This window comes from Mastigoproctus giganteus, chromosome 5 (genome assembly GCF_048544385.1).
Source record: "Mastigoproctus giganteus isolate SK-2022 chromosome 5, ASM4854438v1, whole genome shotgun sequence".
Taxonomy (NCBI): domain Eukaryota; kingdom Metazoa; phylum Arthropoda; class Arachnida; order Uropygi; family Thelyphonidae; genus Mastigoproctus; species Mastigoproctus giganteus.
In genome coordinates, this window is record NC_143579.1 from 240,258,061 (window position 1) to 240,279,627 (window position 21,567).

Genomic DNA, 21,567 nt, shown 5'->3' on the forward strand with positions numbered 1-21,567 from the left:
GTAGGAGCAACCCTTTGTTCCGTTCACCAATTTCTTTGTCCTCTCTGCTCATTACAGCAGCTCTACATCCTTTCTAAATGAGGTCTCAAGACCTGTATACATTACTCAAGGTATGGCCTGACCATTGCCTTATACAAGGGGATAATCACCTCCTTATCCCTAATAGAAAAATTCGAGTATATCACTGAAAAGACACCATGAGCTACTCTTGCAGACAGTCTGCACTACTCAGAAACCTTCATATCTGACTGCACAATTACCGCTAAGTCTTTTTCATTCTCTACCACCCTGAGCGTAGTACCACACAGTTAGCATTAGCATTAGTAGAGGCATTTGATGCAAGAAAGCAAGCTGAGGCAGCATCAGCCAAAAAAAAAAAAATAAATAAATAAATAAATAAAAAATAACCACTTCCACTTCACCCCTCTGTTTGTTTGAAATACCTGTCCAGCTGAGCCTTAAACATATTTAGGCTATCAACTTCCACGACAAGGGATGGAAGTCTGTTCCACCAACCAACCACCCACTGGCTAAAGGCAAATTTCCTCACGTCTATCCTGCATCTGTCTTTCCTCAATTTGAATTTATGCCCTCTGAGGTGATTTTTCTGAGCAAGAGGAAGAATCCCATTAGCATTGAGCATGCTCAAACCATTCAACGCTTTATACACCTCAATCAGATCACCTCGCTGGTGCCTAGTCTCCAGACACTGTAATTTGCAAAACTTAAGCCTTTCTTCATAAGAGCACCCCTTTGTTCCATTCACCAATCTTGTTGCCCTTCTCTGTACTCGTTCCAGCATCCCTACATCCTTTTTGAAATGAGGCCTCCAGACCTATATACAGTACTCTAGGTGTGGCCTGACCATTGCCTTATACAAGGGAATAATCACCTTCTTACCCCTGCTAGAAAAATTCCTATATATCATCGACAGTACACCATGAGCTACTCTTGCAACCCGTCTGCACTGCTCAGAAAACTTCATATCTGCCTGCACAACCACCCCCAGGTCCCTTTCAACTTCATTTGCCACCTCTCAGCCCATCTGCTCAACCTTTCCAGATCCTGTTGCAGTAGCATAGTGTCAGTAGTGTCCTTGACAACCCTGCCAACCTTCGTATCGTCTGCAGACTTGGACATTAAACTTGATATACCCTCATCAATATCATTTATAAATACAGAAAACAATAATGGACCCAGTACCCAGTTGATACGTTATTCTGGGGTTACTGCCACCCATATGCAGTACTGTACATTTGTCAATGTTAAACTTCAGTTTCCACCTCTTAGCCCATTTCTAGAACCTGGTGCAGTAGCATATTGTTATTAGTGTCATCAACAACCCTGCCAACCTTTGTATCATCTGCAAACTTGGACATTAAGCTCGATATGCCTTCATCGGTATCATTAATAAATTCAGAATACAACAATGGATCCAACAATGAACCATGGGGAGTCCACTAATAACAGCCCACAAAGGGTAGTGTCCATTGTTACCACTCTGCCTTTTCCTGCTCAACCATCCCTTTATCCATAGCAGCAATTTGTCTTTAATGTCATCATCATCAGCCATTTTCAATCCACTGCAGGATGAAGGCCTCATCAACAACTTTTCAACTCCTTCTGTTTTGTGCAATGGCCATCCATTTACTACCCACAAACTCATGAATTTCATCTATCCCTCTCTCTGCCGTTGTCTTCCAGGTTTTCTTCTAGCTCCTGTTGGGTACCATTCTATTATTTTCTTAGTCCATCTGTCATCATGTCTTCGAGCTATGTGTCCTGCCCAAGACCATTTTGTTCTTTAGTTTTGATAAGAATGTCCTTTACTTGAGTTTGCTGCCTAATCCATGTGTTTCTCTTCTTATCTAACAGTCTGATTCCCAATATAATTCATTCCATTCTTCGCTGTGTAGTTCTCAGTTTCTCTTCCATACTTTTGGTGAGTGCCCAAGTTTCCCTTCCATAAGTCGTGGTGGGGAGTATACATTGTTTCATTATTTTCCATTTCAGACAAACTGGGATATTGCTCTTCAGTATGCGACTATATTTCCTGAATGCTATCCATCCAAAATTTATTATTCTCTTGACTTCCAGCCATTTATCATTATTACAGCTAATAACTTGTCCCAGATAAATGTGACTCCACCTTTTCAATTACTGCTATTTCAATCATTATGTCCCTTTCTGTGGCATACTTGTTCATTATTACTTTTGTTTTAGCCATATTCATCTTTAGTCCAAAATCCTTACTAACTGTGCATAACTGATTAAGATTTTCCTCTAATTCTTTGGGATTATGGCTTATAACTACAATGTCATCTGCAAATCGTAAATGGTTCAGGTACTCTCCATTCACATGGACTCCTTTCTGCAACCAGTCTAATCTTCTGAAAGCTTCCTCAAGGGCAGCAGTAAACAGTTTCGGAGATATTGTGTCTCCTTGTCAAACTCCTTTCTCGATTTTAAATTTGCTACTGTCTTTGTCTGGTCTAATAAAGGAGGTAGCATTCTCATATATTTTCTTCAAAATCATAATATATGGGATATCTATGCCTTGTCTTTCCAGTGCCCGAAATATTGCCTTATGCTGTATGGAGTCAAATGCCTTTTCATAATCCACAAATGCCAGGCATAATGGTGTTTTATATTCATTTGCTTTCTCCATTAGCTGTGATATTATGTGAAGGTGATCCATACTTGAGAATCCTGTCCTAAAGCCAGCTTGCTCTTTCGGTTGATACTCGTCAAGTATTCTTTCTAATCTATTAGTAATGACCCGTGTCAACAACTTGTAGATGTGGGATAACAATCTAATTGGTCTATAATTTCCAATTTCTGATTTATCTCCTTTCTTATGCAGGGAAACTATGATTGCATTATTCCTCTGCTCATTAATAAATTCAGAAAACAACAATGGATCCAACAATGAACCATGGGGAGTCCACTAATCTATTAGTGGACTCCCCTTTCCAGTTTTTCTGTTATGTCACTTCCTCCCAATTTTAATAACTCTACAGTAACTTCATCTTCCCTCGGGGCTTTCTCATTCTTTATTTTCTTCAATGCCTGTTCTACCTCATCAGGAAGAATATCGGGTATGTCGTGTGTTGCTAATTTGCGATCCATGTTCCCCACTGCTGGCATTATTCCCTCCCTCCTTGTATAATTCTCTATAGTAGTTTTCTGCTATTTGAATTATGCCTTCTCTGCTATTTATAAGTACACCATCACTATTGTTCAGTTTCAGTATCATTTGTCTTTCTGTATTACTGCTCATGGCTGCTGATTTAAGTCCTTTGTTTTCCCTTAATGCTTGTTCTACTTTTCTTGTGTTAAATCTTCTTATGTCCTGAGCCTCTTTCTAATGGCTTTGCATAACTCAGTGTACTCAGTTTTCTCCTTGTCAGTGTTAACTTGCTCTTCATTTGTTGCCTTCAGTTCATGATAACAAGTGTTTCTTGACTAATTTTTTCTTCTTTGGATTTCTTTTTCCCTATAGGTTTCCTGGGCTTTATCGCTTTCAGAAAGTTGTAATATTTCTCGTCGATATCTTGGTCCTGAGCAGTCTGCAGAAGCTCAAACTTGTTCTTAGATTCCAGTACATGCTGCTCTTTCTTTTCTTCTGTTATCTCAAAGACCTTCGTATTATTTATTCAAGTCAGTTTTTTCCTTTCCTACATCTATATCAAGTGTGCATCTTACCATTCTGTGATCACTTCCAACGTTTACCTTATTCAGGATGGTAACATCATTCATGGTATATCTTCTGTTAGTGAGGATGATGCCCTTAATGTCATACTGCTCCAATTTGTACAGTATTTTTCCTTGTGCAACAGTATCAAAACTTTCCTAAAATCCAAGTATATGATATCAAAATAATTTTTTGTCTCCAGTTCCTTTGTGACCACATCATGGTATCAAATCAAATTGACCAGACAAGACTTCCCCTTAACAAGCCCATGCTGTGTATGAACTATAACTGCAGTCTTGTCTAGATGATCCAACAGTGCTTCTTTAACCAGTGCCTCCATTAATTTCCCTGGAACAGAAGTTAAACTAATCGGTCCATAATTACTCGTGTCACCCTTAGATCTCCTTTGTAAATTGGGGTCAATATTTGGACATACCCAGTCCTTGGGAACCTCCCCTGAGTCCAAGGAAGCTCTCATAATTATGGCTAAGTGTTTGCTTACTTCCATTGCTGCCTCTTGTAATATAACTGGATAGATCCTATCCACCCTAGGTGCCTTTCTTATATTGAACTTCAACAATTTCTCCTCCATTTTACTCTCAGTTATTATTACAAAATCATTTAGCTCCTTACCAGAGTTTGATAAATTTCTAAATAACTCTTCATGTGTGAATGTAGATGCAAAATACTCATTCAGTTTGTCAGCTGCCTCAGCAGGATCCTCAACAGTCGAACCATCTATATCAACTGGACCAATCTGATTCCTCCACTTCCTTCTAGAGTTTACATAAGTAAAGAACTCTTTGTTGTTTTTATTTGCATCCTTTTCCAAAGATTTCTCATAATCTGCTTTCACCTGTCTAATCTCCTTTGTGCCTTGATTACAGACCAGCATGGTAACAGCATCAATTTAAAAACTGTCTCAGACCACCATAGTCACCTTTACAAAAGCAAAAACCCTTCCCTGACGATAGTTACATCTTTGAGTAAATTCCACATCAGCACACTGTGATCACTGCCAACTAGTGGTTTCTTTATCTTCAGATATTGCCACATCCTGCTTATTCCCCCGACCTTGCACCGTCTGATTTCTTCCTCTTTTGTACCCTGAAGGCCTTTCTTCATAGAAAGCACTCTGCTTCTGATGATGAGGTGATTTCTGCTGCCGAGTTGTGGTTTAAAGGACAGGCAGAGAACTCCTACAAAACTGGCCTGCAGAAGTATATTGAGAGGTGATAAAAATATGTCATTTTGACTACATTGTTCTACTTTTTGATAGTCATACAGAATCCTTTTTGGTTATTTTCCGAAAGCCACGTGTTTTAATGAAAGTGATGCGAGTTCCTAAAAATGTTCTCATCATGACTCAGTTAAATTAAAGACAATACAATGCTGGATAAATTGATAGCAACTCTCTTTTCAGCTTATTTTGTAATATTTCTAGCATATTCTTATGTAACCATACTCAGATTTCATGTGAGGGTGTTTCATTGTCTTTTTTTTTTTTATTTATTTATTTTTTTTAAACTACATCTGGAGAATCTCTGTTGGATTCAAATCCAGTGAATTTCCAGGCCAAGATATTGTATTAACATTTTTGGGAAGACAGAAAATTCTTTACACTCTTTGTTCAATGACACTGGGCATAGTTGTAAAAATATTCTTCATTGTTGAACAGCTTTCTTGCTGTGGATATCATTTGAGAAAATAGAATGCCTTTGTATTATTACGTAATTCATATGGAACAACTTCTCACACCATTAGCTGAAAAATGTCCTTAAGCCATCACACTGGTAGGAGACTTCACTATCTTGATCATACATGAATCATGTGGAGAGACACTGCAGCTTCAAAACGCTGTATACTGCAAATTCCTTTTTGTTTCATCAGTAAACACAATTCCTGCCACTTCCATCCAATGCTGGTGCTGATTATTTCACATGCTTTCCACTGGTGTTTGTTGAGAACTGGCTTCTTAATTCAATGACATGGTTTCAGACCTGTTTCCTTCGATCATTTTGTAGTTCTTCCAGTTGTGGAAGATCTTCCACAAAAGATCAATTGTGGAAGATCTTTTGGCAACATTTTCAGGAAACAAGCAAAATCTGTCTTGAATATAGATATGTCATAGGTGATTATTTACTCTTGGCTGTAGCAGTTCACCTGCCAGGTGACCTGAATATAATGTTTCCTTATTAGCTGTTAATCAGTGATTAAAAATCTGAAATTTTTTCTACCTACTTAAATATAGTTAAACATCTACTGTAATAGTTTCTGAACTGATTTTTTTAGTTTTCATACAGAAATTGCACACAAGAACCCGGGTGATCTGCTATTGTCTTTACAATTGTTTGGTTTTTTCCTTGAAGAGTGGGGTGGTGTCAAATAAGCACCGATGCTGTGTTTGTTTATAGTTTCTATTTATTTATTTGTTTTTCTTCTACCACTAGTTCAATAAATATCTACAGTTTTACCCTAGTTGTTTCTGATTTGTTATTGATTTCATTACTATCGGATTGAATAAAGTTTTTCTAATTTTTAATATAGTAATAATTTTTTTTTTTTTTTTTGTAACTTAAAGCAGTTGATTAAAATCAACTATTTTTTCTTTTAAAGATGGGATGACTATGACTTCCATATGGCTGCTTGCATTACAGAATAGAATGCAACCACTGACATGTTAAATGAGAGTATAAATGATGTGTAACTGCCATTTAAATTATTGGTAGTATATACGGTCCATTCCGGTTATTTGGGACACATCGGGACTAGTGCATTTTGGCCCGATTAAGCGGCTGCCCCAATTATCCGAAGTTTCACGTAAATAGTTAAAAATACAATACACCCCCCTCCCTTTACAATTGGTTCACTGTACAATCAAATCACGTTACGACAAACTCAACATAGTAAAGTACTGTTCACTATACGATGTGCAGTAAGTGCCGGTCATTGTGATCACGTTTGTGAATTGAATTTTAATTCTATTAAACAGCAATTCTAATCAGCAAAAATAGGAGGAATATTATCTACAGGCTATAAAAGCAAAGATATATTAAGCACAAATTTACCCTTTATTACCTTACCAATTAAAAAATTAAATGATATGTGAAAATCGGAAGACTATACGTGATAATCGGAATAATTAATATGTACTGTAATATGTACATACGAACTAGTTGACATTTCTGTTCACTGACATTTGTGGGGGGGGGGGGTTAAAATTTAAAACAGTAAAAAGATAAGCAATCAATAACAGAACACTGCACACACAAATTGCAAGTAACACAATATGCGCAAGTGAGAACGCAGTAACAAGTTACAAAGCTTTAAAAATAGGAATGAAGAGAAGATCTGAAAATAAATTTTTTTATATGATTAAAGATTTCATGGAAGTGTAAACACATTTCATCATAATAACCCACAGAATTCCAGGCTGTCGGTATTATTGCAAATTCAGTAAGATCGAGTTTACTGTCCATTTATGATAGATTTCACTAACAGAAAAGCCCAATAAACAGGTGATTGCTAATTGTTTTTATTGTTTTATGGTTGTGACCTCCAGAATTTCGACCGAACCACATGGTACCGTCAGAGACAATCGTAGGGTAATCTCCAGTGCTGCAGTCTCCTGCCCCAGTTAAATGGCATGCTGTCCCAATTAAGCGAAGTAAACTCTGGCTATTTTCTCAATTGGTTTCTGTTTTTTAAGATTTGCCCCAAATAAACGGCTGCCCCGATTAACCGGTGGCCTAAATAACCGGAATCCACTGTATTTGTATGTTGGTTGCTCCTTTTGTTTTTATGAAGTCATTGAGCTTCTGTTTATTCTTAATTGCATTTGAAAAATGACATAAGAATTTGGAGATCTTATTTTTATTTTGGAAATCATTAACAAAAAACATAATTTGTAATGCCAATTTTCTTTCAGTCCTCCAGTCCAAGATGAAGTTGTTGAAATGTTTAATAGAGCCCTTAGCCGTAGCCGTAGCAAGAGTCGCTCTAGGTCAAGGTCCCCCTCTCGTTCTCCATCCAGGTCCCCATCTCCTCCTCCTCACAGAAGAAGGTATTCAAGGTCCAGATCTAGATCCAGATCTAGGTCCAGATCACCATCCAGGTCAAGATCCAGATCCAGGTCACCTTCTAGGTCTAGGTCACGATCAAGGTCAAAATCAAGGTCAAGATCAAGATCTCCATCACGCTCTCCTTCACCTGTGCAGAGGTTAGAGAGGAGTCCCACACCTCCATCATTTTTGTAAGTATTTGGTTTTAGTCACATATGCAAATCTGCCATATCATGTATTTATGCTTAATCTCTCCACTCCACTCAAGCATTATACATAATATTGGCACAAGAAAAGCAAAAGTAACCACATTAGTTTATTATCTCAAGTTTCACTCTTGAGTACACAGAATATATAAAAGAATTTGACATTAAATTTGAATATTGGTTGTGATAAGGGAGTATTTATCAACCAGTGCTCTGCAGAGCACTGGTTGAAAAATACAGACCACCAATAGAGAAACACTACAACAGCATATTTATTTCTCAGCACAGAATCCTAAGTGAAGAGTACTCATCACTTGTGATTCGGGTGCCTCCGTAGCCAGGTGGGAAGGAGCAGCAGTGCGTAGCACACGCTTCTTGATTAGACCGGGGTTCAAGCCCGTCACCACCAAATACGGAGGATGTGGAAAGGTCAGGGAATGACCACCGCATATCCCGGAGCAATTGGCCTTAGTTGCTAATGCTCCTAAAAACCAAATAACTAACTAACTTGTGATTCTTTCCTGATGAATAATTTTTTGTCATAATTTTTTTACAAGAATTGTCTTTGTAAATATGAGTGAGGTCTTATTTAGTTCATTTTCTGGATAGTTTTTGTGCTAATGTAATATTTATATACAGATATCTACTGCTAGCTCCCCTGTCAGAGAAACAAAAGTGCACAGAAGTTCATCCAATTAGAATCAAGTGTATAGTCCAGCTTATGCATACTGAAAAGGATGATGTACAATATAGAATGTGCAGTAATATTTTTATATTGGAATTCTTTTTAGCTGAAAGTGATCACTTGTTTTGGAATTAGTCTGTAAACAAAGTCACAATGTCAAAAGTTAAAAATAAAGATTTACATAGTCAAGTTAGAGGAACTTTTTTTTGTGCAATGGAATTTTATGAAAAAGAACCAAAAAACAAAAATCCTGCAATTCCTCTTTTCAAAGCAGTCAAATGGATATCTGTAACAGTTGAATTGTCAAAATCAGATAAGAAATTAAAAGCGAAATGTGATGAAACCTGTGAATATTGCAGTGGTCCTAGTACTCACAACAGAGAAAATTCCTATATAAGGTATTGTACAGCTTTCAAATAAATAACATTGTGAATGGCTAATCTACCATTTATTTATCTCATCTTTCCATTATTTGTCTTAACATTATATCTCATCTTTTAAATACATGACATATTAATCAAGGTTGTTTTCTTTGTTTTAAAGTAGTGTAATAATAGGGCAACTGATGGTGGAGTTGATTGCTCTATTGTGAGTACTAAACCATTGCAATTTAACTGCAATTTAAAATAGGCTGGCCAAATGGGAGTGAGGATTTGGACTATTATGTCAATAATACCTTTGTGTCTTGGAATGTTGTGTCATAAGTGACTTTGCCTTGTACTGTTATGTCATAAATGAGTTTGTGTCTTGGACTATTGTGTCATAAGTCTAAATACTTTTACATATATAGTAAACTCCTGCTACAATGTTTTCCTACTGTAAGTGGAGCCTCTCCTTTTTGGAGCTCTTTTTAATTTCGTCAATATGGGGGACTTTTTTAGCATCAATTGTGGCCACATATGGGGCAAGGAAGCAAGCTTACAGCATCAGTCAAAAATAAAAAACTTCCCATTTCATCTATCCATTCCTCTAATACTTTGCTTTCTCTAGTACTTCCTTGAATTTATTTAAGCTATCAGCTTCCACAACAGTAGATGGAAGTTTGTTCCTGCAATCAACTACTCGCTGGCTAAAGGCAACACTTCCGCACATCTATTCTGCAACCATGCTTCCTCATTTTGGATTTATGCCTCCTCGTGTGCATAGGCTGAGCAACAGAAAGAATTCCATCAGTATTGAGCTTGCTCAAACCATTCAAAGCCTTAAACATCTCAATCAGATCACCTCACAGGTGCCTAGTCTCCAGACACTGCAGTTTACAGAATTAAAGCCTTTCTTGATATTAGCACCCCTTTGTTCTGCTCACCAATCTTGTTGCCCTTCTCTGTACCCTCTCCAGCAGCCCTACATCCTTCCTAAAATGAGGCCTCCTAACCTTTATGCAGTACTCAAGATGTGGCCTTACCATTGTCTTATACAGTTCTAATCATCATCTCCTTATTGCTACTAGCAAAATTCCTGTTTACCATTGACAAAACCCCATGGGCTGTCCTGGCAACCTGTCTGTACTGCTCAGAGAACTTCATATCTGACTGCACAATTACCCTTAGGTTTTTTTCATTCTTCACTACCCTGAGTGTAGTGCCACACAGTTGGTATGTTATTCTGGGTTTACTGCTACCCATATGCAGTACTTTGCATTTGTCCATGTTAAACTTCAGTTTAAAATTTTTAACATTTTAAACTTCAGTTGCCGTTTTGTTTCTCAACCCATCTGCCTAAATTTTCTAGATCCTGTTGCAGTAACATGCCATCATTACTGTCATTAACCACCCTGCCAACTTTTGTGTATTTTTATAGATAACATTGATTTTTTTTTCAGCTTTTTTGAAGCACTTGTTTATATGTAAGTTGAAACCTCACACTTAATGTACTGCACTTGCTTTTTTTTTTTTTAGCACCTTCAACTTTTTTTTTTTGTATGCTATTGAAAAGAATAAAAATCTTAAAAAGATTTTATTGAATTAAACTAAACATATTGTGACTATTATTGTATGCATGTGATAAATGTAATATTAACATAATAATAATAAAAACATCAACATCAATAATATTAATGCCATCATTAATGAAATTTATTGTTACTATGTTGAATACATACACACACAAATGGTCAACCGATCACTGTAACGGCATGGAAAGTGGAGAAATAATGTTTAATAAATAAATAAATAATAATAAAAAAGCTGACAAGCAGCCTTTGTAGCCTTTAAAGCCTGAGTTCATTATAATATATACAAAGAGTCACGTTCATTGGAGATGATTTAAATGAAGTAAATATACAAATATAATAAATGTAATGATTCTTAGAGTTTTAGTCTCTATCATCCCTTTCCCAAATATCAAGAGGAAGGAGGATTATTATCCAGTTTATTCCATCTTGGAACCTTAAAAAAAAAGTGATATAAGTGGGAAAGCATTTATTGATTTTTCTGGGTGAAGTTCTGATTTAGTAACTGCTAAGCATTTCTTGATCTCCCATTTATTATTTATTTATTTTATTATTATTTTTTTTTGTTGAACATTTATCCTCTATAAAATAACTTATTCTCACCTCCTTATTGTCCATTTTGGGTGGAGCTTGCTCATTAAAGTTTTCACAGAAATCCTCTCTCTCTCTCTCTCATAGTAATTTCATTTAATATCTTTCATGAGTTTTCAAGCTGTTATTCAGTAATATATGAACTTATATATTACTGAATGAATGAGGGAAAAATATTAAAGAATGTGAAAAGGAGGAAATGTTAGGTAGGGAGTGTCACAAGACATCTGGAGACACCCTATATAGCAATTTTCATTTTTTTTCTCCCCTCCCCTCCCTATACAGTACTTTTTTTCACTAGAGCTTTATATTTTAGAATTTTTATCTAATGAAATGTTCGTTTTTAAATGAATAGATATAATCTGATGATTCATAAAACTATTTATAGTGGTTCAAATTATCCGCCTACCATATTAGATCGGCGACTAGATGAGAGTAACAAAGGCCATCAGCTTTTGAAGAAAATGGGTAGGTCATTTATTTTGATTTAGTTTTCCAAAAACAGCTGTGTTAGGTTAGCAACAGTTAGTAATGTCAGTGTTCACAAAGAGTCTGGTGGACTGCTAAAAGTAAACTTACAGAGCAGACAATTAGTTTTTTTTATTATTTTTTATTTTATTTTTATACTCCAGTGAATATTTAAATACTCTAATATCAAATTGTCATCCACAGTAAACAGTGTTTTTAAAAAAATTGCAACCTGATCAGTTAAAATATATATATTTCTGAATGCCATTTAGAATTCTCTCAGAAATCAAAGTACAAAAATGATATTTTAGGAATTATATGTTATTAATCAGTGGGTGATTAGCAACTGGAATTAGCTGATTAAACAAAATTAAATACCAAAACAATTGAAATTTCAAAATTTTAAATTAAATTTATTCAAAAATGAAAGGAGTGGGAACCATCAAGGATTGGCTTGAGCTGCTGTTGTTTCTGATTTTCTTAAATGACATTGATGAAGGAATACAGGCTATGATGTCAAAATTTGTAATGTCAAAATCAGGAGAGTGGTAATGATACTGAGAGGGGAGGGGGAGGAGTTAATGAGATAGTCCAAATGCAGGAAACATGCCTTATGAGATCAGCAAAAGGGTGCTCATATGAGGAAAGATTTTTAATATGTGAGTGCAGAGATTGTTAAGTAGATACATTAGAAGGGATCTCATTGAGGTCTGTAAGGCTCTGAGAGGGGGGATAGTCAAATTAATGAAAGTGAAATATTCACAGTTATATGTGATGGGGGGACATAAGTTCAAATTATGGGATAAGAGGTTTAGACTGGCTTGTAGAAAGTTTTATTTTAGTTAGTGAGTTGTAATTACTAGAATAAGTTACCATTGTGGATAGTTAAGGCTGACAGCTCAAGGAAATTCAAAGGTCAGCTTGGATAGGTACCTACACAAGGAGGGAAACATCGGTAGTTTATTTATTTTATTCATTTATTATTATTTTATATATTTATTTATTATTAAAAAAATAATAATGATAAATTCTAAAATAAAAAAGATACTGTTAAATATAAACATTGCAGCAAATGGTACCATGTTGATCTATAAGCATCGGGCTTCATGCTTATGAACTGTTTATAAGATGGATTCATCTGAAATAAATGGATGAGTTATTGAGGACAGAAATGCATGAGAAAGAAATGGAAAAAATAATGATATGATATTCAGTCAGAATTGATTTGTGATGTTACAGAAACCACAGAAACCTTATTATTGACACAGTCAAAATAAGGCTGCTATAAGTGAGATTCTTTGAATTCATAACAGCCCATTTCTAGTTATCAGACCCAAAAAGATAATTAATAAAATGACTTATAGTTGTCTTTGGATAGACTTTATTTGTGACCAGTATCTTAGTATGAATATATGCCTTAAGATGCAAGGAAACTAGACTTTTGCTGCATCAGTGGAAAAAATTTACCAATTTCTCTGTTTCCCTTTTATCATACTCTTCTCATTGCCAGAAAGTTTAAGTGGTAACCTACCCATGTGCCATTTAAAGTTTACCAGGCTATCAATTTCAGCCACCCTGGAAAGCAGCTTGTTTTTTCCAGTGATCAACGACTCTATTTTTTTTTTTAGTTCCACTTCAGTGTGAAAATTCTACCATCATTCAGTTTGTTCCCCCCCCTTTCCCCAACAATGTCTTATTCATCTCACTTGGGCCCTCTTTTGAGATGTCTTATTTCCAAGCTCCGCAACTCACACCTTTGTAAATTCTCCCTTCATGTGGACACTCCTTTCAATTTTCACAATGCACAAGTTCTCATCTTTGTACTCTTTAAAGAAGTTCAATGTCTTTTTCCAATGTTGCCACAAATCTGAACACAGTATTCCAAATCTGGTCTCACCATCAACTTGTATAATGGAACTATAACCTCCTTTCCATAGATGCAAAGGTACAATAAATCGTTGCACTTCCAGGCTGCCTGATTAACCACACCTCTTATTTTTTTATATCATCTACTAATTTCAATATTGTGCCATTTACTCCATCTGTATCATTCTCTAAAGAATGATTGTTTATAACAACCCTCTGATCCCATCCTTTGTTCGTTCATTACTCTACCTTTATCTGGAGAGTATTGGACTGTGGGAAAGGATCTTTCCCACAGTCCCAGCAGACTGCACTTTGTAAAAAATGCTCCCCTGTGGAACTGCATCAAATGCTTTGCTATAGTCCAAGTATATAATGTCAAAACTGATTTTGCATCCATCTCCTGTGTAACCACATCATGGTTAGTTATCTATGGCATGATCCGTCTAGTAATTATTTTTGACCATAGACTTTGTGACCATCCCTTTCACTGAGTTTAAACTAACTGGTCTAAAGTTACTCATCTAATCTTTAGCTCCCCCCCCCACATGCATTGGTAAAATAATGGCACGTCTCTAATCAAAGGGGATTACCCTCAATCTAATGACGACTTCATAATTAACTCTAAAGATTTTGTACATTCCTTTGCAGCTTTTTTCTGTATGAATTTCAGGGTAAATGTCCATACCTGGAGCCTTACGCACTTTCAGGCTCAGTATTTTTTTGCTAGACTGTCTTCTTTAATATTGATATCACATTCGTTACTATGCTTGGGTATATATATTAGCAGCATATACATAACCTGTCAAATTGTAGATAATCCAGAAACATCTAGATTATCTACAATTCTTCCGTTTTCACTTAGCATGGGTGCTATCTGGTTTATTTTCTTCATATTTGGGTCTCTTGGCCAATGCCTTCTCAATTTTCCTTTGCCTGCCTCTTCCCCCCCCCTGCAGCACAGTGGATATAATCACCATCATTTCACACTGGGTGGAAAAGGCCTGTGTTAAATTCCTGTCGATGGTGCAAGTTATTTTAATGGGCTTTCACAAAGTGGCTGAGTTAGTTGGTGTCAGGCAAGGGTAACATGGTTTTCCCTCTCTGGTTTTTCATGAAGAAAAATTGACTGAAGAACATGCACAATTGCACACATAATATACTGATGCCTCATAACCTTAGTTGCTTTGGCACTTAATACAACCACTTAACCTAATTTCCTCTGTAGCCTTGTTACAAACCAAGTTATAATTATTAAATGAATTTCAGCTATCAGTTACTTGGTAATTACTTTGATGCTCAAGCTTACTAAATCCTCTTTTCATCTTGGTATTCTTCTTCTGTGTGGTACTCCCTTAATTGAATGAATGCACTGTGAAATGATGAAATGGCTTGAAAGTTAGCCATAGTTCAACTGTGCTGTCATTTATATATATTTATTCTTAGTTGATTGTGTCCAAGAGCCTTCTTAGTCCATAGTAATGCTCTAACCCTCGAATATCAAAATCTCATTTGTCATTGTCTATTTTAGGACTGATATGGTTGTTCTCTGCTTATGATACTATCATTCTAGTCATTAGATCCTGCCCCTTGTAGTCTCCATGACATGTTGATACAAATAATAGTTATCAAGGTAATTCAGAAGATTTACTCCTCGTTGTTGAGTTACCATTAGAGTGGCCTCAAATTTCAGTCCACAATTTACAATCAGTAAGTGGTAAATTGAAACCCTCATAACTAGGTACACAGACTTATTTACTTTTTCAAGTTGTATATATAGACTCTTATCATACTCATTGTTGTCATATAGTCTGTGTACACCCTCAGTTTTTCTTTACCATGAAATATATCACACCACATGCTCTCTAAACTGCTCTGGATCAGGGTACAATCTTAACAAATTCAGGTTTCTTTTTATGAGAAGCATAACTCCCCCACCCCCCATGCTTCTTTGTCCTTCCTATACACATTATACATTCCAGTACTCATCATTCATCCCCTAGAGTGACCTCCAATTTCAGTTAACCCTATTATGTCAGCATCTGAAGTTGTAACCGGTAGCTCAGATTTATCCATTTTATTAACAAGATTTAACATTGTAAAAACAATTATTGAAACACATTAAATCATCATTAGCCTGTTGCATGTTGCTTCCATCATTTTGTGTACTTAACTGACAAGTGATCATTTTTGGTTCTTTCAGCCCACAGTTCACTTATCTTATATCATTTCTCTCTGATAAAAATTTGCATCTTGTATTATTCTTCAGTGAGTCTAATAGACATAGCATTAGCCATATGGTACAAGGAAGCCTGGTGTTTTTTGCTGCACTAGTCAACAAATAAAAATAAATAAACAGTGGGATTATGACCTCCCTATCTCTGCAAACAAGTCATTGATAGGACACCATAGGCCATGCTTTCCACCTGTCTGCACTGCTCAGTGAATTCGTGTCTGATCATATTGTAACTTCAAAATCTCCTTCTTCTTCTACTGTTTTTAATTCAGTGCCACCAGTAATATACATTTTCATTTGCTGTTCCCAAAGTGTAGGACCTTGCATTTTGCTGCATTAAAATATATCTGCCACTTTTCAGACCATCCCTGAAGTCTGCCTAGGTCATCCCGAAGAAGTTCTGTTTAGCACTGATCATTAACTGTTCAACTTTGATATCATCTGCAAATTTTCACATCACACCCCGTATCCTTTCATTGATGCCATTTAACAAAATCAAAATCATTTGGTTTCAATACCAGTTCCTGGAGAACTCCACTTCTTATGTTAGCCCAATCTGAAGAATAACCAATTCTCTGCCTCCTACCCTGAAGTCATTCTGTGAGCCTTCTGAGGATTTTTCCTGTGATTTCAACATATCCTTGCTTATACAGTAACCTCTCATGAGGGACTGATTCAAATGATGTGCTGAAATATAAATGAACAATGTCATAATTATTTCCTACATCCAGCTTGTGAGTGACTGACAAAATAGTTATCCAGGTTGATCAAACATGATTTTTCCATTTACAAAACCATACTGTGTTTCCTTCAGAATTCCATGTCTGTCTAAATCATTTTCAACTGCATTTTTTGACCTTGCTTTCATGATTTTCTCATTACTGAACTCAGATTGACTGGTTGGTAGTTAAGCATTTCACTCTTAGACCCATCTTTATGTATTGGCACTTCTCCAATACAAGGGTATCTCTCCTGGGTCAGTGATAACCTCATAATTAATCTTAATGGTTCCATGATCATTAACTGTTCCTCAAAATTACTGGATATATGTATCAACCTCAGGAGCCTCCCTTGCCTTTATGCTCGGATACTTTTCTAAGAAATAACGTCCTGAAATTTTAATCTTGCTAATCATGCTTTCCAGCCTAACTTACACTGTTTCCCCTCACCATGAAGGTGATTTGTCTGCAAAGATCGATGAAAAGTACCTGTTCAATTCATTGTCAGTTGGGTCACTTGAGACTTTCTACACCCATTATACGAGGGTCTGATCTTTGTATTCACAATGTGAAAATCTTCTTGTCTTTGCTTTTTTTAGCCAGCAATTTCTCATAATCTGGCCTTTGTTAGTCTAATCTTTTCTGTAATGCAGTTAACTTGTAGATCAGCTTATAGCTATTATAGGGTTCAGTAGCTGCCATGCCATAATCTCTTTTCTTGAAATTAAAACTCATCCATTGCTTTTAACAGCTGCAACTTGCCCCCCCCCCCTCTCCCCCTGTCTTCCAACTTAGACCACTCTGATCACCCCCTGTTAATGTTTCCTATGATGTCATTCGGTTTTTGGGTTATAATCAGGACTAGAGTATTTTTGCCTCAGTATTTTCCCTAATGTGTTGATACAAATTACAGTCATCTAGTTAATTTAAAAATTTTGTTATCCATGGTGGAGTTCCCCTCCTGCTTGCTGCAATCAATTTGGAGCAAACTGAAATCACCCATAAGACATTCACACTTGTTTGCCTGTTCCATTTGTATATAGAAGCTCTTGTCATAATCTTCACACTCTTCTGGTTTGTAGATTACTCCCACTCTCATTATACCTTTGCTTCCAGCTTACTCCTACCACACTGATTCTATATTAGCATGTGTGACTTCTGAATGTGAGAAAGCTTTTATCCCACGTAGGCTGCTTTTGATAAGAGACATGACCCCCCACCACCACCACCACCACCACCACCATCCCTTGAATTTCCCTGTTGTTCTTGAATGTGTTGTATATATCATAGGGGAAACTCATCATTTCCTATTTCTGGGTGATACAAAGTTTCTTTTGTCCCTATTTTGTCAGCATTAGTAATATCAATACTTCTGACATTATGTACACACAGTTGAGATTGAGTTCTCTTGTATAATTTACTATCCTTTCGCACCCCATGAATTTATTTAGCTTTGTTTCTCTAGAATTATCTTCATTTGAAACATCATTACCTTTAGAACATCTTGCCAATATTGGCTGTTGCTGCAACAAATGAAAACTTTTGAGATGTGTGCAAGTTAATTTGAACCATATCATCAGATAAATGCATATGTGTTACCTTTTCCTCCTAATTAGTAAGTTCCCCAAACCTTTAAGGTATCCTCAATGATATTTTCAAAAATTGTTGCATCATTATTGTTCAGATATATTCCATCTATACAAAAAAGATCCTTCTACCTACAAGTGTGGACCATGCTGATAAAAATTTCCCCCCAAAGTTTTACCTATAATCCTTTCAGAATGTAATCCCTCCTATCATGCTTGGACAGAATTACAGACACAAGCATTTTGACCTAACTTGTAGCAATTTTTCAATATGGTTCTACATTTATCCAACAAATCATCAGTCTGTGTGCTTAATATCATTAACTTCCACACGAATAGTTTGCCACATGAATAATTGTTGAGAACGTAACCCCTGTTTTTAACATTGGCTATGGGAAGTAAATTCCTACTTTACAAGTTTTCGCTTTACGCGTGCTAGGAACGAATTAACTCTTAAAGTCGGGAACTGCCTGTATTAATTTCTAATTAATTTTAAATTTATTCTGTTATTATTTCCTCCTTATTCTTTTTTTTTTATTTATGATTTATGTTATTATTTATTCTATGTAGAATAAATATGGAAACAGAATAAATATGGATGTAGAATAAATATGGAAACATTTATTGTACATCAATGTAAAAATTGTTATACATTCCATGATGTCACCCATAATCAGAACGTACGAAAAAAATGTGTGGCAACATTCAGCTTGAAACTTTCATGTAATTGCAATTATGGGAATGCTTTGCTGTAGTTTCAATCAAATCCTGGCTGTCTCTATATCCATTTCCATAGCTGTTAATTGTTGGTGTTACACAGTAACATTTAATCAGAATATCCATAAACAAATTTAAGCATAAACATATATTAAATGTAGCAGATTAACTTTTAATTGGCCACAACATAATTTTTCATATTATTATTATTATTAATATGAAATTTAACTTAAATACCTATCTAATATTAACTCATAGAATTGCAAGACTAAAAATTAAAAATTGAATCGACACAAAATAGTTTTTCAAGTAGTTTTTCAAATAGTTATTCAAGTCAAATCCTCTCCTGGGGAGAGGATTTGACTTGAATGCAGTGTTGTATATCGTCGTTGTTACTGCAGTATGTCATATGTCAAAAAATACCAGTTTGGGATTACGAAACAGTTTAAAAACAGTTTGGGATTATGAAACAGTTTCATTTAATACTGCTGAAGTAGGAAAGGGTATCGAAATGTGTTTGTGTACATTGGCTGATTTTATGGTTAAATGTTTAACTAGGCTGGTAGAACAGTGGTAACCTCTTACAACTGTGTTTAAAGAAGACGTTAGAGAAAAGTACAAACAATTGCTGGTAAGTGGTACTGACATGTGATCCTTTTCATAATCTAAGTTTTGAAAGGATATAAATTAATGACCTGAAGGAAAAAATAACTTTTGAATGACAAACTTCTGGTGAAAACAATCCTAAACAAGCCAAGGAAACCGATAAATGTTATTCTCACTTGTGTAGAAGTTCTGTTCATAATTCTCGCTTGCTTGATTGCTACCATGTCCCAAAGTCATTACTTCTAGATACGTTGAATTTGTAAATTTCTTATACCAACAGTTTTTAAATCTTCCACTTCCATTTTGGTAGTTCTACAACTAATCAGTAGGATGATTCTGACTTAGACATAAGAATTTCTCTTGCCAAAACAAGTGAGGATGATCTTCTTTTGTTCAGTGAGGAAGTACTTTATTGCTCCTTGTGACTGTATGGTGCATAAGTTCTCATTGAAAAATTATATTCTTATAAATGCCAAGGTAGAGAAATTTCATAATTAGCAGTGCATCATTTTCAGGTTTCAAATTTTTTTGCGGATAAGTTTCCAGTATTTCTTAGTACAGTTGGAGATAAGAAAAATGTTTTGCATCATCAATTCTATCAAATTTCACTATGAAAACTCACCAGAAATTATTATGAAAGAAGAAAGAATTGATGTATAGTGGTCCTAGTTTGGGGAACTAATCAGGGCACAAGGAAGCATGATACAATAAAATCCCAAGTCAGCTTGGCATTTTAACAATTTCCCATTGTAGTGGAGTGGGTGAGAATATTCAGCTAGGTGGTGTGGGTAGGGGGAACAGAAAATTAGTTCACATATTTATTCTCTTTCTGGTGAAGCTTTAAAAATGTTCTTGACAACTGACTAGCTGGCCATTGTTGTGAATAATTTTAACTTTACTCCTTTTTTTTTTTTTTTTTTTTTTTTCTGAGGAGGAAATGGTTTGTAGCAATATCCTTTTTGAAGTCAAAATTAGTTGATGTCTAACAGATAATAAAACAGAAATCTGCAGAGAGAAAAATTCTTGTGGTAAGCTACTGTTTGAAAGCTTATTATACTAATAAACAATCCTATGGCTATACTTTAATATAAAATGGATGTTGTTAGGAACACTTAATTTCAAGTTCAAAGTCTGAACTTTAAAAACATAGTACTTTTTCAGTACATCTTCCTGCTTATAGTTACTGATCTCCAAATTTTCAAACCATATCACAAGAATTCCATGTTCTGTCCTTTCAAAACTATATTACACTTTTTTTTTTTTTTTAATTAGCTATGCCCTTTTCTGAGGGCACAAGAAAGGATTGATTTTTATTAACTTTTCATTCAAACATTAATTTTTAGACTGAGTTGGATTGCTAAATTATATTCAAAAATGTATGCATACTGAGTAGATATATAAATTCTTTGGTTGGTTGTAAATTTCAAATAACTGGTATATAATCTCATTTTTTCTTTATGCGTGCAGGTTGGTCAGGTGCAGGTCTTGGAGCAACTGAGCAGGGAATTCAGGATCCAATCCATGCTGGTGATGTCAGGGATAGACAAGATCAGTACAAGGGAATTGGTGTTAATTTAAATGATCCGTATGAGAATTTCCGTAAAAGCAAAGGACAGGCCTTTATCAACAGGATGAAGGCAAGAGCTGAGGAATTAGGAAAGATATAAATAATTGTGTTCCTTGCTTTTTTTTTTTTTTATTTTCAGCCCAGAAAAATGTCCAGCTTGCAGAGCATTTATTATAGTCATCTTGCTTCTGCTATTCCATTTAAAAGAACTTCATAATTTGCGTTTAAAAGAAATTCACATGTTCACTCTGTAAACATTTCATTCTACCATAATAGAAATAAATTTTTTTTCATATTGTTGAGTTTCATTTGAATTAATTTTCAAGTGTAATTAAAACTTTAGAATTCTGTAACGTCTCAAGATTACACTGCACAACACTGATTTTCTCCTAAGTGTAAAATAGGGTGATTTCAGTGTTTCATATGCCTTGTTACAAGATCGTTATTGTAAATGCCCTATCATCTGCTATTCCCCCCCCCCTTTAAAAGCATATTATAATTTCTCTAAATGGAATATGAAAATGTCATATCTCTCAAAGCTTCTACTTGGAGTGTGTTAATCATGCAGCTGTTGGTTAATATGATGTCAGTGCCACCTGTGTATTGGTTTGATGATT

General features: G+C 35.5%; 1 protein-coding gene across 1 annotated transcript in view; it reads left to right on the top strand.

The window, feature by feature from the left end:
• scaf6 (SR-related CTD associated factor 6) overlaps nt 1–21,050 on the top strand; it is a 320,666-nt gene extending 299,616 nt beyond the window's left edge. The window contains exons 17-19 of the mRNA XM_090374863.1: nt 7,623–7,946; nt 11,577–11,656; nt 20,851–21,050. Coding sequence (XP_090230989.1) covers nt 7,623–7,946; nt 11,577–11,656; nt 20,851–21,050 — 604 coding nt within the window. The remainder of the gene's footprint in view (nt 1–7,622; nt 7,947–11,576; nt 11,657–20,850) is intronic.
• Nucleotides 21,051–21,567: the final 517 nt, after the last annotated feature.